This window comes from Melanotaenia boesemani, chromosome 1, assembly GCF_017639745.1.
Source record: "Melanotaenia boesemani isolate fMelBoe1 chromosome 1, fMelBoe1.pri, whole genome shotgun sequence".
NCBI lineage: Eukaryota > Metazoa > Chordata > Actinopteri > Atheriniformes > Melanotaeniidae > Melanotaenia > Melanotaenia boesemani.
In genome coordinates, this window is record NC_055682.1 from 9,246,674 (window position 1) to 9,263,474 (window position 16,801).

A 16,801-nucleotide genomic window follows, 5' to 3' on the forward strand; every position below is an offset into this window, starting at 1 on the left:
AGTGAACTATTTTTAAAGTCTCTCCCATAGTTGGGTGAGTTTCTTTCAGTGGAGCTTCTTTGCTTTTCAGAGTCAAGCTCCCCTTAACTCCTCTGTAATTCAAACCATTGAATGGTGTTTCACAACACATATGACAAACCAGGCTAAAAGGTCTTGGCGTTCGATTTTATTTTCTTTAATTCTGAATATGAATAAATGCTTTTGCGGTGTTCATATTTTGTTAAGTCTTTCTGTGCCTGTTTGAATATATTGATTTGACATGCTTATGGATGTTAGATTGTATAATTTTCTTAAAATTGTATTGACCTTTAAAGGTGCACTATGTAACAGAATCATATGTCAATGATAGAAAATTTTAATATATCATTAAAAAGGTTTTTTTTTTTTTTTTTTGTATGGCATTACCTTACTAAACTGTTATATTTTTATTGTCTTAGAAAGAGCCATTTATATATATTTACTATAGGTCCACATACATGGCAGCTGCCATATTTCCCCCATCATTTTTACTACAAACAACAGGTGAGGTGAGAACCCTCTAAGCAAAAAAACTGAGATACCAGCTTTGTTTGATAGCTGGTAGAGCACTGCTTGGGGTAAGTAATACCTTAAAAGCTATAGATGAAGACAGTTCATAAGTACACATTTTTGTTCGAAGTAGTTACCTGTGATACAGCCATCACTGCCACTGGAGCCACTTGTAGAGGAAAAGCCTGGAAGAATTTTGGCCACTGATAGCCACCATCCATTCAGAATTCAAAAATGTGAAATCATGTTGGTATGGTTTTAAAAAAAATTTAGTAAGTGGGTCAGCAGGATTCAGTGTGAATCAGGCAGAAAGTAGTATGAGGTATTGCCTCCTCAGACAGCCAATTCCTCCAAAAAAAAAAAAATGTCTTGTTCAGTTGATTGACCTTGAGTCTCCAAGCAAAGGCCATCCATAGTTTTATGTGGCCCACAAATTCAGAAACAGACTACTTTTTTTGTTTTAATGGAAAGAAAAGTTTGGAGTGTTTATCTCTTTTTTATGCATCATACATACAGCATACAGTTTCATGTTTGCTCATACCAGCAAGAGAGGGAGAGAGAGTATTAATGCTGCACACAACCTGGGGGATTCATGCACTTTCTGTCTGTGATGAGTTAGAAAAAAGAAGGAAAAACAGCTCATGGTGTAATGGTAGAAAATTTCACTGATTTTAAAACTTTATTTTATTGCCATTTACCTTTAAGCTAGGAACTAGCCACTGCCTAACCATTGTTAATCCCATTATCTTTATGCACTGTAATGGAACCTATATTTACACTAGATTTATATTTACACACATTTTGTAAACCGTGTTTTGTGAATTTTCCTTTTGTAGAAATTTTAACACCAGTTCTCATATTCATTGTGTTTCAGCATAGTGATATGCAACCACATAATGGTGTCACCATTGCACTTATTAGATGTGTGAATGACTTCTCGCATAACAATAAACAGGGCAGATTCCAAAAAGAGGATTTTCCAATGAAGGACAGTAACACATTGGTGGGCAACAATAAAAGAGCAAATTACTGTCCCACATATGGTGTCATTTGTTGTCCTTATCCTGTCACTCCCAGTGTGAACACAAAAGCTCCAGAAAGAACTGCCTGCAACTTTCACTTTTCAGTCAATTTGCAAACGAGAATGGACAGAATTCATTGGCAAATAGCTGTGACTGAACAGAGGACACTTCAGTGAACTAATCCCTTCAAGCACTGTGCATTTTGGAGGAAGTGGCAACCTGCCAAGTCTGGCCATTGAAGCTACATTACTATTGTGTCATTTTTACTGCAACACTGTTTGCTTTCTCAGTGCTAACAATAAGCCCCAGCATTTTGGCCTTTTGGGGTCATTACCATATATTACCACTATTCCAGTGATCTGCCACAGAAAGGCAGAAATCTTAAAGATTATGACAAATTGCAAACTCAAGTAGTTTTTACACCCAGACATTAAAATTCCAAGTTTGAAGTCATTTAAACATAATTCCAAATTTCTAGTGCTTACAAACCTGAAAGAAGCCACATTCACTGTTATTTACATATTTCCAAAGAGTCAAGTTTTACTGGTGAAGATTAAACCATGATGAGGGCATCCCCAAGATGCTGAACCTTTTAAGTGAATATTTGATTGACAAGTTCATTCTGAATTCATTTGCATGCAAACTTGAAGTGGTGTTAATGTCTAACGTCTGCAGAAAGGTAAATTATAGGGTTTGTGCAGCTTATTATTCATCCAGTGCATTATTCAGGCAGCTGCATGTTCTCACCTACCTTTTCATAATCACAACACAGATGCAAATACTTTTATTTAGTCAGGCTAAACAAGCAAAAGCAAAAAACAGAAAAAATGGGGCATCTTGTTATCAGCAATGTGGGGTGATCTCTGTGATAAAGGAGTATGAGACTGCTGTATACCCTTATACTCCACATGGGGTTGGAATATATTTCTAGTTTTCTATTCACCAAAACCAAATTGTTTTACAGTAACAGTGTCTGCACAGTATGTGTGAAGCCAATTACCAAGATTGCCACTACTGGCTGAGTCATACTAACATACTGTGCTGTGCCATGTTTTCATTAGTTCAATCAGTTTCAACTCCGCCGCCATGCCCTTCCACTTACAGTTGGCCAGTCCCACAGATCTCGTTTAAGGAGTGCAGTCATGGGAGCAGACTGGTGGGCAAGACAAGTGACACGAATACTAAAAGCGCCCTCGCATTCAGTCAGCCTGCCACCCAGGGCATCCTGTCTTAATCCCTTCGTAGAGACCAGACATTGCCTTGGCAGAGTGCATTTGAACATGGAGGTCCCTGCAGATTATTTAACCCATGCAATTATCATAATGGAAGCAGCATAAGGTAATACGTGAAAAGGATTTGAATTATCATTTGAAAGGTGTCTCTTTACCCTCTTGCTCCCCCTTCCTTTCTGTATTGGTTGAGTACAACTTTCTTCTTACATGAAATCAAATGAATAACTCACAGAAACTCTTATACACGGTGATACTGCCTTGCATAATAACTAAAGATACAATGCATGTGTGATTATTTGAAAAAAAAAAATGCTGGAAGAGAAAGGACACAATATATTTTTAAAGAAATCATGTTATGTTATTTGGGTTTTTTGTCATACATCATGGGGGCAGCGTGGCTCAGTGGGTAGAGTGGTTGTCTTGTAGCCTGAGGGTTGCCGGTTTGATCCTCGGCCTGTCGAGCTTATGTCGAGGTGTCCCTGAGCAAGACATTAAACCCCAAATTGCTCCTGATGGGTTGTGGTTGAGCGCCTTGCATGGCAGCTTCTGCCATCAGTGTGTGTGATGTATATTGTAAAGCGCTTTTGGTAAAAGCGCTATATAAATATTTACAATTTTACCATACATTACACTGTGTTACCTAAATTTCTGTGCATGTAAAATGTCTGCAAAGTCCATGAAAGGAGCTGTTATTTTTTTATATATATATATTTCTGAGCTCCCTGAAACACTTTGGTGCAGACTTTTTCTTTAAAAAGATGCCCATGAAACATGTTTGCATAATGCTAGGTGAGTGCCTAGCTTGATATATGTAAGTTCAGAATAAACAGCTGTCTGCCTCGTCATCATTCAGGGACAATAAGCAGCTAGAGGGTGCATGCAAAAGAAAGCTCTGTAGTAATGTGACGATTGTGAGAAAAGTGTTTTTGAACATTTGAGCACATAAACATCTACTATTACGCCAATATAGTTCTTTACCTGTACATAAGCATAGTGGTGTATTGGTGTATTTAACAGTTATGTTTGTGCTGATGCTCTGGAATTCAGCTTTGCACCATTGTGGAGTACAAGTTAATCAACAGCACAGCTTTAAGTTTGTCATTATTTCTGATCGGATATCACCAAATATTGCTATAAGTGATTTAAAGGTTAAAAACCCTTTGTATTGTTTTATAAAACTCATGGAAAGTGAGTTCTCTTCAACTTATATATATTTCAAAACATTTCTCTGGTTTTTATCTTCTGTTTAATGACAAACTTATATCATAGCAATCTCACAGTTATTTCACAAAGAAAATTTGTTACGTGATAATGGGGTTCCTGTAGCCTGGGGCTCATACCTAACAATCATTATTCCATAGGGCAAAGTGGCTGTTTGGCTCATAATTGCATTGCATTGCATTTCTCATCAGAAACAAGACAATGATTGAAAAAACACAAAGAAGTATTTTGCTCTGTTTTAAAAATTATATTACATCAAACTGCCGTATAGTAAATTGAAATGTGCTCATGCGGTATGTTGTCGTTGACACAGTGATTGTCTGTCTGACCACAATTCCAGATGGCAGTTTGATTGCTCTCAATTCTGCCCATCTCTTAATTGAATTTTGTTCATCAAAGACTGGAGAAAATGAGGCTTGACCATCTAAATACAGGATGATTTTCAAGAAAACTATTTTGCCATCTGGGAGTGTCGTCTTTGCTCAGCAGCTACTACCCCTAAGGGGACCACAGAGGTGAAACTCAGGGCAGACGGTCAACTGTTCCACATCAAGATGATGAGTGAAGTATGATTGCCTATTCCTGTTTTCTTTACTGAAGAAATAAACCATCCAAAATCTATTTTTATTCGCAAGGGTGTTAATTAATTAGCAGACATGTCTTCTGTATGTCTCCAAGTACATGATGAATAAGTACAAAATGTGGAAATATGTGTTTAAATATGTTATTTTTTTAATCCATGCAACTATTTAGACTGTGCGCATTTTTAGAAAAACACTCAATCTAGAGCTTACCATGATTATAGATCAATACCAGTAATAAATAAATTGATTGTAATTAATCCAAAAGGAATTAGGTTGAGATGCGGTATGTCAGTAACACTTTTTTTTTTTTTGGTCTAGCCTGTATATTTACAATGAACATAAGGATTTCTTTTCTTTCTCCCCCTACTCCACTCCCCTTGTGAGGCTAAAATAAATCAAGGCAGCTTTAGGATAAGAACAAATCAATGAGGTCTATGTGCAAGCATTCAGCTTTAATAACTCTGAATTGTCCCTGCAGTCCTCATAGTATCCTGCTCTCCGTGATTATATAGAGCCTCTCCACCTTTTCACTAACATCCCTGACAACCATTCATTCATGCAGCGTTTCATCTTCACCCAAATGAGAGGAAAAACACAGCATTGCCCACTTTATTACCTTTTTTATTTAAAATCTGTAGCCATATCAGTACCCTGAAATTGTCTTTCAACAAGATGTTGAAGAATGTGTCACAGGTTGTATGTCCTCTGCAATCAGGATGATGAAACCTTGTATCTACTACAAATGATTATTTTTTATTTCTTTTTCTTTTTAGACACTTAGGGTTAGGGTTACTGTGTGGTTTTGTCAGGATGCTCACTATCATCCCCTTGACAACGAACTGTATTGTGGCTGCTGTCACATGTTGTGGTTTAATCTATTACTTTCAGGGCATTCCATTCAGTTGCATTATGTGCACAGACATAAATATTCTTTTGTTCTTGCAGCCATTGCCCTGTTGATTAAGCTGAATAAGTAGCTCTATTTTCTGTTTTTATTTGGTTTGTTTGTTTGTTTTTGTTTGTTTTTTAAAAAACAAAAGAAAAGGCAAAACACTCCTTTTAAAAGTCACTGATTATATACAATGTGAGAAGTAATTTTATTCCATGATGTTACTGCTTCAACAGCTGACCCAGTGAAACCACACAATGAAAAAAAAAAAAAAAATAACAGTCAAACAGAAATCATGTCAAGCTTAAATGGACAGAGAAAACGACAGATGTGATTATACCACAATCGTTATAAACATGACACTGAACCATGCATGTGACAGCTGGCCAGTAGTCCGAACAGCCTCACACTTGTCCTAGGCTTATTCAGTTTAAAAATGGCTGCCAAGAGTGGTAGTCAACAAAATCCAAAGAGAATGAGAAATTTTCTAGAAAATCCACTTATTTTTTATTAGTTTATTTTTTATTTTCTTTACTTGTTTAATCAATATAAGGGCCATCATTTTAACTCCTGTTTAAAGAATAAAAAGTACTGCTGATAAGTCAGCAGCCTCCTACTGTAGATTTATTTCCCCTACAGCAGCACTCACAGTACCGAGGCCAAGATGGAGGAGAAGAATTGCCTTTTTTCAGGTAGAGAGCGGAGCATTTTCAGTCTGTGTGTCAGTGATGGCTGCTAGTTATGATGGTCGTCTGTGCTAGATTTTAATGCTGTCATGCCCCCAGTGCCCTCTGGGACTGCATGCATATATGAACTAAAACAGCTGCTAGATAGAAATGTTTGCAGTGTTGGGTTTGAACGTCTAGCCTAATAAAGATAGAGGGACACAAAACACAGAAATAAATAAAAATATAGTGTATGTCACTTTCTTTGTCATTTTCTTACAGCTGAGTATTATTGTATTTTATTTTAAATACTAATAATCTTGTTTAAAATGTTTTAGAATGAATCATCTATCTCTGACTCTGTGGCATTAGACATCTCAAAATAAAAAATAAAATACTGAAAAAGACATAAAATGCAGTTGGTCTGCATCAGATCTGCAGAATACTTTTTTTAATGCTGCTCTATGTTAGTTTCAAAACTATTAAGCTGACAGTTGCTTTTTGATTATTCAGCTCATGACTATAAAATTTCAGAAAATGAAGCCTATTATAAGTTGTGATTATCAGAAGTCCAAAACTATCTTTGTTCACAATCATGAGACTTTTGAAAAGCTGGCAACAGATAATATTTGGCTTTTTTTAAAATTAGATGACCAAATGAAAGCAAACAATCAGCACATTCTTTCTGCTTCATTTAGCATTTCTTCATTTTTTTTTCAGACAAGCCTGCCTTCTGACTAAGGTTTGAGGAAAAAAATAGAAAGAAAATATATAATTTTCTTTCTCGAAGATTTACATTTTTATATAATAGACTTTAAGCTGAGTTGCATATATGTCTTTAGGTGTTTTCCTGAAAGAAAGATGTAGTAAATTGTCCATCTCCTTTTTTAATATGCAATTTAAAGTTCTATATTAAATGCACAAGCACAGATATTCATCAGCAGCAGAGATTTATAATAACCTCAAACACTGATATAACAGACTTGTTATTTATCTGAATCTCTAAGGCACACTGTCTGTAGCCATGTATTGTGAGACCCAGATGGCTTGTGAGGTTATAGCATCAGCACAAACGAGGTTAAAAAGAAGACATGCAACAAACGTATGCAAATGTAATGAATCAGTAATGTGATGAATGAATAAGCAAGATGTGATTCAGCTCATCAGACAGCCCTCTTAGTGGCCAAAGGCTTGTTTCTACACCATTATGACAGTCTTCCCAGATTTCATATCATTTCAAACTTAGCCCACTCTATCAATTTCACACTCAGATGATTAACTGCAAATGATCAGCATCTGTCTAATCAACAACTCAACCTCATTTACTTCACATATATTTAAATACTTTCTCTTCTCCAAAATGTTACACTGCTAACTGGCTTTAGGTGTTGTATATATTTAAGGAACAGGAGTATTTTAAGTATATTAATATAATGGGTTAAAAGGAGTAATTCTTTTGAATGCTAATTAGATCTGGTGTTAACCGTGACAAAAATAATCATAAAAACCATTTTCTAAACATCAGACTTTTTTGTCAGATTCTGCAAATGCAAATTTAGATGCATTTTTGGGCTAAATTAATTCTGTTGTATTTAACAAGAATCCAAATTTCCCTTCAGAAGCCCAAAGGGAAATGCTAAATATGCCAACAAGCATAGACAAATATCAAAATCAAACTGCAACCGCAGAGAAAGTTATTCTATAATGCAACATTTTGTGCTCATTGTTTTATTCTCAAAGTTCTTTCATCTTACCAAGTTTGATTTGTGTGAAGCAGTCTTCTCATATTTTTACAATTTACACTGCTAAACGGATTTTTATGCTAAAGTGTTCAGCTGCATTTTCTTGGTATGAATGTGCTTGTATAGTATTGTGCCATGCTAACTTCCGTGATGCGTGGGAATGTCCAACCTAACATGTCTTGCTGGTTGATGTAAGACATGGCTCCTTTAAGTGCTCCATGCAGATTCTAATCAGCTGACATTGTAATTTAAATGCCCTGAAATACCCATACATTAGTCTCTTTGTGCACCTTGATTGAAACATATGTTTCCCTTTGCACTTTTCCAGCAAACTCATTATAACAAATGAACATGGCAAATCCCAGCTCTGTCAGACATAAAGCCAGTGGCTGCTGGTGCAGTAGCTGGGAAGTAAAGGTGGGTGTGTTTTTATGTTGCTGGCAGGATTTTAGATGTAAGCAGCTATTGCCTTCAGCGACTCTGAATACGTGTTGAGTATGGATAGATGAAATTAATCCACGCTGTGTTGCACCAACAAAGGGAGAAGCACTTTTTTTTCTCATGCAATATATATGCCATTTCTTTATGTAATGAGGCATAAGGAGCTGTTAAAATGTATTCACAGCAAATGCATTATGGAGAAGGCATGTGTCCAAAGCTTGAATTACTCTAGAAGTGGAAGATAAGATACTCGTCTGTTTAAGCATTCAAGTGGAAATGCAAACTGATATGTTTTATTGACAGCAGATAATCACTATCAGTGTGTTTGCCATGTCTGACATTTTCCTCTCTTTGGTGGCAGTGTGGGCTTGTTGTAATTCCACACAGACAAAATGAGCTCCAGTCAGTGGGAGGCCTTATTCGATCGGATTCCCCTGCAGAGGCTCGTCTCTCTGCAGCTTCGCTCCATCATAGCTATCGTGGCAGCCTGGCTGGTGCAAAACCAAGCCACATGTAGACTCATTTCTTCTGATTAAGTCAGCTTACATCCTTACCGGAGAGGATTTCCACCTCAGTTAACAATTTCTACAGTTTAGAAAACACCTGTAACAGTGCACTTGTTTGTCCTTGCATGTGGGTTGACAAAAAGAGATGATTAATAGATAAATTCAGCTGGAAGAGCCAAAAACAGACAAGGAGAACATTTAAATATGACTACTTGGTGTGCAAGGTTAATGTTTTTTGTGATAGACCAGAGTGCTTTGCTCCTGGCAAAGACATAAACTGCACTGATGAATGTGTTTGAATCACTTAACAGCACAGCTTGAAACAACACTGTCACATTTTAGGCTTTTAGCACATATATATGTTTGTTATACTGCACGTATTGATTTATTTGTAGGTTGCCATCTTAAAGGCAGAAAAAAATGAGGGGTGATAGCAACACGTCAACACTGCAGAGTGGAAGTGGGAGGTACAGCCTGTGCTGTATGTGTATCATGCGCTCAGTCTATTTTTATCATCAGCATACTCAGGCATATTCCTACACATGTTGCCTGAATATACTAATGTGTTGTAATTCAGTCTGATTTAAGTTCATAGTAACCAGTCTGTTAGTGGATTACACTTCTGCAACAGCAATATCAGATTTTTTCACACTATTAAACTTTGCTATTTGTCATGAATTATTAAATAAAGGCTTTGCATCATTGTGAAAAGTAATAGACAGCCAGTAGACTGCTCTGATTTTCAAAAAGCTCTAATGAAGAATGGGCAGAAAAAGGAGATTTTGAGATAATATTTTAAAAGCAATTGATTAATCAGAGAATAATTTTATGGAGACAATGAGGGTAAAAAACATTTTATGTACTGTGTCTGGACTTTTTTCTTTTTTTTTTTCTTTTTTTACTTTTCTGTGTGATTTTCAACATAAAGAAATTTTGCACTGCAATTCAGACTGTGTTAGTCTGTCAACATTCACTAAGAGAAATGCTTCTGTGACTTCACCAAAGCAACTGACTTCACAACTCAAGAAGATTGCACCATTTCTTTTCAATACTTCATGATAAAGCTTTTCTCTATTCAGTAATTCCAGGCTTATGATTCCCGTGAGTAAGGGGCTTAAAAGAAATTATTTCACAGGTTTAGCTCCAATGGGAAACACAGGCTAAATTTGTGTTCTTTTTAGTTTGGGTCTTTCATGTGAATCATCAGCATTTAAAAATTGGGGGCAATTCAGAGTTAGAGAAGAAACAAAAAGCTAGTTACAGTACAGGCATTTTTAATACTGACAATGAACCTATACACACAGTACATCTTCCTCTTTGAATTTTCTGTGCTCAGTATGTTTGCATAGCAATTCATGATGGAGTATTCAGTTTTTGATAAATCATAATTTGTCAAAATTGAAAAATACTTCAATTTCAAAGTCCAAATCCTAAATATGTTCAATTTTACAAAAATAAAACATACTCTATAGAATCAATTCCATAGAGGGACTAAAAATATATGTTTTTATCATCACTTCAAAGACTGAAAAGTTCCAAAAAGGACTTTTCAGTCTTGTAATTGCCTCATTACAGCAGCACTGTACTCATCACTACTTTGAGGTTACTAAATCTTCTCACCTTTTTCTTCTTTTGTTTCTTTTTACAGAGAACACAACCACCACATGAACTATGAATGCTGAACACAATGATCTCCTCCCTCCAGCGCCAGACAATGAGAGGTCGTAGGCTGAAGGGGGCGCTATCCAACCCCCTCTTTGTGCTACTTTTGGCCCTTCAAATCCTGGTGGTGGCTGGGCTAGTTCGTGCACAGACCTGTCCTTCTGTCTGCTCATGCAGTAACCAATTCAGCAAAGTCATATGCACACGTCGAGGTCTACGGGACGTTCCAGATGGCATTTCTACCAACACCCGTCACCTGAATCTGCAGGATAACCTCATTCAGGTCATCAAGGTGGATAGTTTCAAACATCTGCGCCATCTAAAGATCCTGCAACTGAGCAAGAATCACATTCGCAGCATTGAAATCGGCGCCTTCAATGGATTGGCTAGTCTCAACACCTTGGAGCTCTTTGATAATCGACTTACGACAATCCCCAATGGAGCATTTGAGTACTTATCCAAGCTGAAGGACCTGTGGCTACGGAACAACCCCATTGAAAGTATACCATCTTATGCCTTCAACCGTGTTCCCTCACTTCAAAGGCTAGATCTAGGTGAGCTGAAACGTCTCTCCTACATTTCTGATGGAGCTTTTAAGGACTTGAGCAACCTGCACTACCTGAATCTAGGAATGTGCAACCTAAAAGAGATTCCAAACATTTTACCTTTGGTTATGCTTGAAGAACTAGAAATGTCAGGTAACCAGCTCTCTGTTGTCAAGCCTAGCTCATTTACAGGGTTAGTGAACCTTCAGAAGCTGTGGATGATGCACGCCCAGATCCAAACTATTGAGAGAAATTCCTTTGATGATCTTCAGTCGCTGGTGGAGCTGAACCTGGCTCATAATAACTTGACTTTTCTACCCCATGATCTCTTTACACCACTGCATCGTCTGGAAAGAGTTCATCTCCATCACAACCCCTGGAACTGCAATTGTGATATTCTGTGGCTTAGCTGGTGGCTTAAAGAAACAGTACCTGCCAATACCAGCTGCTGTGCACGTTGCCATACTCCCTCGGTCTTTAAAGGTCGCTACATTGGAGAACTGGACCACAGCTACTTCCAGTGCGATGTTCCTGTTATTGTAGAGCCACCCACTGACTTGAATGTGACAGAAGGCATGGGTGCTGAGCTTAAATGTCGTACAAGCTCGCTGACCTCCATCAGCTGGCTCACACCAAATGGCTCATTAGTGACACATGGAGCTTACAAGGTGCGATTGTCTGTACTCAATGATGGAACACTGAACTTTACTAGCGTCACAATGCAGGACACTGGGACTTATACCTGTATGGTTAGCAACACAGCAGGCAATATTTCTGCTTCCGCTGTGCTTAATGTCACTTCTGTGGAAAACAGTGGGGTGACCTATTTTACCACAGTCACAGTGGAGACCATTGAGACCCCTGGGGATGATAGCCAAACACCACTTCCCCCATTTGGCTGGGTGTCATCCTCAACCACAAAGGGTACTCCTGTTGCAACAAGGACCACAGAGCGGACTTATACCATTCCAGTTCTGGATCCAGATGGAGACGGAGCCCCCAATAGCCTGGATGAGGTGATGAAAACCACTAAGATTATCATTGGCTGTTTTGTGGCCATTACACTTATGGCTGCTGTTCTGCTGGTTATTTTCTACAAGATGAGGAAGCAGCATAACCAACAAGACCCTGATGGCCCTGCTTCTTCCATGGAGGTCATTACCGTTGAAGAAGAGCTTGCAGGTGTTGCTGCTATGGAGAGACACCTATCGCTGCCCCCTCTGGAGCACTACAACCACTACAACACCTACAAGAGCACTTACCATCATCCTCCTATGCTCAGTACCATACACAGTTCAGTCACACAGGAACCTTTACTGATTCAAGCCTGCTCAAAAGACAATGTACAAGAGACCCAAATCTGACTCTAAATTTGACTACAATGGACCAAAAACATGAAGATAAAATAAATAAAATGACAGTTGATGCCAATCATGGCACTTAATCAGCATTTGGCAAAGGGACTACATGATACTTTTTTTTTTTTAAAAAAAAGTGTCTTTGCAAAAACAAAGATTATTTATTAAAAATATGTCTAGTGGCTAAATGAAGAAAAACAATTTGTGATAGCTTTTTAGCTAATTTTATTTCTCTCTGTGTGTAACACTGCACAAGGGAAAGAATGGTTTATTAAATGTGAATATGAAAGGGATGAAATACAGCTTTTAAAGCCACTGTAGGTTTTGGCTTAAGATTAAAATTAATGCTTTTTTTTTTTGTTTGTTTGTTTTTTTAACCAAGACATTACCTACTTTTCAGTATATTGTCCAGTAATGAGAAGACTCCTATAAACATAAAAAAAACCTTCTTAAAATAAAAAGAAGAAGGAGAAAGGGAGGGGGTGTTTTCCTCATCATTGCATTCAAGCTGTCATTCAACATAAGATTAGATCTTATAATGACACAGCTCTGGATTATATCACAGTGAAACCAGCATGCCTGCAGAGCAAAGCTACCAAATGAGTAAATGTTCATTTCCCCCATGGCTCCTAAACAACAGCCATACATCCTTCATTTTAATTAAGATTAAGGTCTTGTTCCCTCTCCCCCTTCTCACATTTCTCTACACCCTTTACACTTAACCTTTTTCCTTCTAATCATTCTCTCTTCTTTTAAGTCTAAATTCTCCATTTTCCTGGTCAAGACTTTCCCTGCTTTCTCATCACTTTCTTTTCTTCTATATCTCCTCACCTCTTTGATTGTCTCTCTGTCATGAGCTCAGGCACTTTCCTCACCCTTCACCATGTCTCATTTGTGTAGCTTTATCCGACAGCATGTGCCACACGACAGAGCAATATTGCTTAGGAAAATGAAGGGTAGCATAAGCCTGTGGTCTGCACCCTCCCTGTTAACCCAGTAATGATCTACGTCCACTCGGTGTCACACTACCTTACCGTCACCCTAGGGTCACACAAGCTCAGGCACTGATAGTCCATCTGTTAGTACAGATAAAAAAGGCAAATGAGGCTGCTTTGTAATGTAGTGTGACCCTGTCAGACAGACGCAGATGGGGCCAACGTAGTCAGTGATGCAGTTAGGAACCTGCAACTAAATAAGGGATGATGGGTTATAGCTCATTAATCTGTATCATCAGTTCATTTCCACTCTAACACAGAAAAGCTGATAAGAAAACAGCATGAGACTTTGTGCCTAACATCTAACAGGGGGTAGGGGCCTTTGATATTGAAGCGACCCCTGCTCAGTCTCATTTTTGTTGGAGCAAAAACACACAGACACTTTGATGTTGCATCATTTATAGAGCATCAAAACATTGTCTCTCCTCCAGTCTGTTTTTTTTCATTTAGTCTTTCAAAGAGGAGGGGTTAAGGAAGTGGAAGGCAGGAATTAAAAGGGAATACTGGTTGCAGAGGAGGCAGGGTGTGTGTGTTTGGGGGGTGGGGGGTGTCTTCATGAGGGGTTTTCAAACAGAAATATTGCAGATATGAGGGGAGAGAAGTGGAAAAATAGATAATAAGGAGGGAAAACTAGCCATCAGCCTGTCGCCATGGAAACAGTGACCTTGTGCAGAAAGTAAGAAGAGGTAGATATGCCTTTCACTTTGGTCTCTGCGCAACAAGCATATTTTAATTTCCCACTGGTGAGTCCACAAATGGGACTGATTATCAACAAAACTAGCTTAATGGTATGTGTATTTACAGATGGGTTTTGATGTGAGTTGACCCACACATGATGTGACTTTGACAAGCAGTGTTTGGTGTGAGTTGTTTGGAATTAATCACCTCATAATGTGAAAAAATGGACAACTTGGCTCTTCAGCAGCTCCACCAGCCTCTCTGCCTCTCATCTCTAGAAAGACTGCGATAGCTTTGAGTAACAAAGCAATGTAGCAAAATCAAACTTACAACGTTTTATTTATTTATTCTCATGTCTTCTGCAAAAAATGAAATGGTGAATAATGAAATGAAAGAAAAACATGTTTTATTTAAAGATTGGTCATGCTTGCTAAGAACAGATGAGCAAATAAGAACAGTTGAAACAGGGACATCATAGCTGTGGATGATAATAGTACCGTCACTGTTAATGCCAGTGAGTAAACCATTCTTTCCCTTTTCATGGTTTTCTTTTGTTCAATGCTCAATTCATTTTTATTGCTTTTGGTGGCCTGATGAGTCAATGTTGATGCCGGCTACAGCAAAAAAAAAAAAAAAAAAAGTCAAACTTTTTTATAAATATATATATATATATATATATATATATATATTTGGGAGTTGTGAGTTCTTCAGAATGAATGGGATATATGTGTATTGGTATTTTCTTTAGCAGGATGGCTTATGTGGGGGATCTATTTGAGCACTGGAATGGAACTGACTGAAGACTGACATACAGAATGTTGGACTTGAAGTACCAGCAGACGGAGCTTGATTTATGTGCAAAACCCTTAGCCAAGGTGATCAATTCTTGTGTGTTATTCTGCCAACTGTCCATGTATGGGGAGGGTTACTGTATGTGGGGAAATTCTCTCTCATTTTTGGAGAGAATAATTATCACATGGTCAAATTTCTACAAAAAAAGGAAAAAATATTTTGAAAAACATAATGTAAAAAAAGAAGAAAAAGAACAACTTCAGATCAGAATTTTACATGTGCTCCAATTGTTAAAAAAATACAAAAAAGCTAAGCAAAAAAAAAAAAAAAAAAGAAAAGAAAAAAAGAAAGTGCTTGTAAGGAGTCCAGCTTAATTTCCCTGAGGATGATAAATATTGATACCTGAGATTGTAGTTCATACTGTACATGAATACAAATAAAAATTATGATTCTCTTTTTTTCCAATAGATTTCAAGAATGTGTCATTAACATGTTGTCACCCTATTTGTTTCATTTGCATATTAACATATGTGCAAAGTGACACAAACAAAACATATTGGTAAGCAGTGCTTAGAAAGTTAAACAGAAAAAGAAAGTGCTGAAATGTTGTGTAGCTTATTTCACTGGGTCAGAAGGGGAAGTGGATCTTTTAAGTGGAAAAGGATGTGTTCTTTCTGCATTGCACATGGGAAGCTGGATTTTTTTTTATCTAATTTGAATCACTCCATCAGTCTGACAGTCATTTTATTCATGCTGGCAAATCTGAAAATTTCTTAACTAACAGCACAATGGGCTATTTCTGCTCTGTCATCTGACTCAAATGGTGTCTAAAGAACCTCACGGAAGCATGGAGAACATTGTAACAGCCAGAAAAAATGCAACTCTCAGATAGAAAGGCCTCTCATTATGACACTCCCAACACCCAAATAGCGCAAATTAGGTTGGAATCACAATTGCTTTGAGATTGCTCCATCGGAGTCACAAAGTACTCGTGAGATGGTTGCCCATCAAAATGTGGCAAGCAGAGCTGGCTTCATTCAGATGCTACTGGCATTTATGGCCAGTGCTGAAAATTAGGATGTCAATTCCAATCTTATAATTGATTCATTAGCTAAGTGATGAATTTATTGAGGCTCAATGAAATTATGTCAGACCCTGAGTTTGAGGCAGATGGGGGGGTGTTTTCACACATGGTGAAAATGCTAATTATTTTCTGTGATGCTGATATAGGTTTAGATTTGAACATGGACATCTTTATAGTAAACTTATATCAATTTTGGTGCATTACCCTTAGATTCAGCTCTTTGTCTAAAAAAAAAAGGCAAGCTGCTGTATTTCTGAACATTGTTCTAATAGAATAGAATAGAATAGAATAGAATGCCTTTTATTGTCATTATACACATGTACAACGAGATTAAGCCATCCCCAGTGTCAGTGCAAAGAGAGCAGTATAGAAATAAATAATAAATAAAAGATCTAAGGTATAAAATATTTACAGAAATAAAACAGATGTGCACACTCTAGTTATTTGCAGATATAAGTATGATGTCTATGTCTGAAAAAAAAAAAAAAAAAAAAAAAAAATATATTGCACGTTCAAAGTATTATTGCACGGATCATGATATGTTGTACATGTCATGTGACAGAATGTATTGCACATATGTCGTTAGTGTCCAGAGTATTTCAGATTTGAAGTCCTACAGGAGTTCAGGGCAGTTATTGCTTTTGGAAAGAAACTGTTTTTGAGTCTGTTTGTTTTAGTCCTGATGCACCTGTAGCGCCTCCCAGAGGGCAGCAGGGCAAACAGATCAGAGCCAGGGTGGGAGCTGTCATTTATGATGTTTCTAGCTCTGCTGAGGCAGCGGGAGGTGTAAATGTCCGTCAGGGAGGGGAGAGGACAGCCAATGATCTTCTGTGCTGTCTTTACAACTCTCTGTAGCC

The 16,801-nt window shown here is 37.6% G+C and overlaps 1 protein-coding gene across 2 annotated transcripts in view; it reads left to right on the forward strand.

The window, feature by feature from the left end:
* lrrc4cb (leucine rich repeat containing 4C, genome duplicate b) overlaps nt 1-12,517 on the forward strand; it is a 47,452-nt gene extending 34,935 nt beyond the window's left edge. For both annotated transcript variants that reach the window (XM_041980043.1, XM_041980040.1), the window contains one exon: nt 10,479-12,517. In XM_041980043.1, the coding sequence (XP_041835977.1) occupies nt 10,506-12,401 (1,896 nt within the window). In that variant the 5' untranslated portion in view covers nt 10,479-10,505 and the 3' untranslated portion in view covers nt 12,402-12,517. The remainder of the gene's footprint in view (nt 1-10,478) is intronic.
* Nucleotides 12,518-16,801: the final 4,284 nt, after the last annotated feature.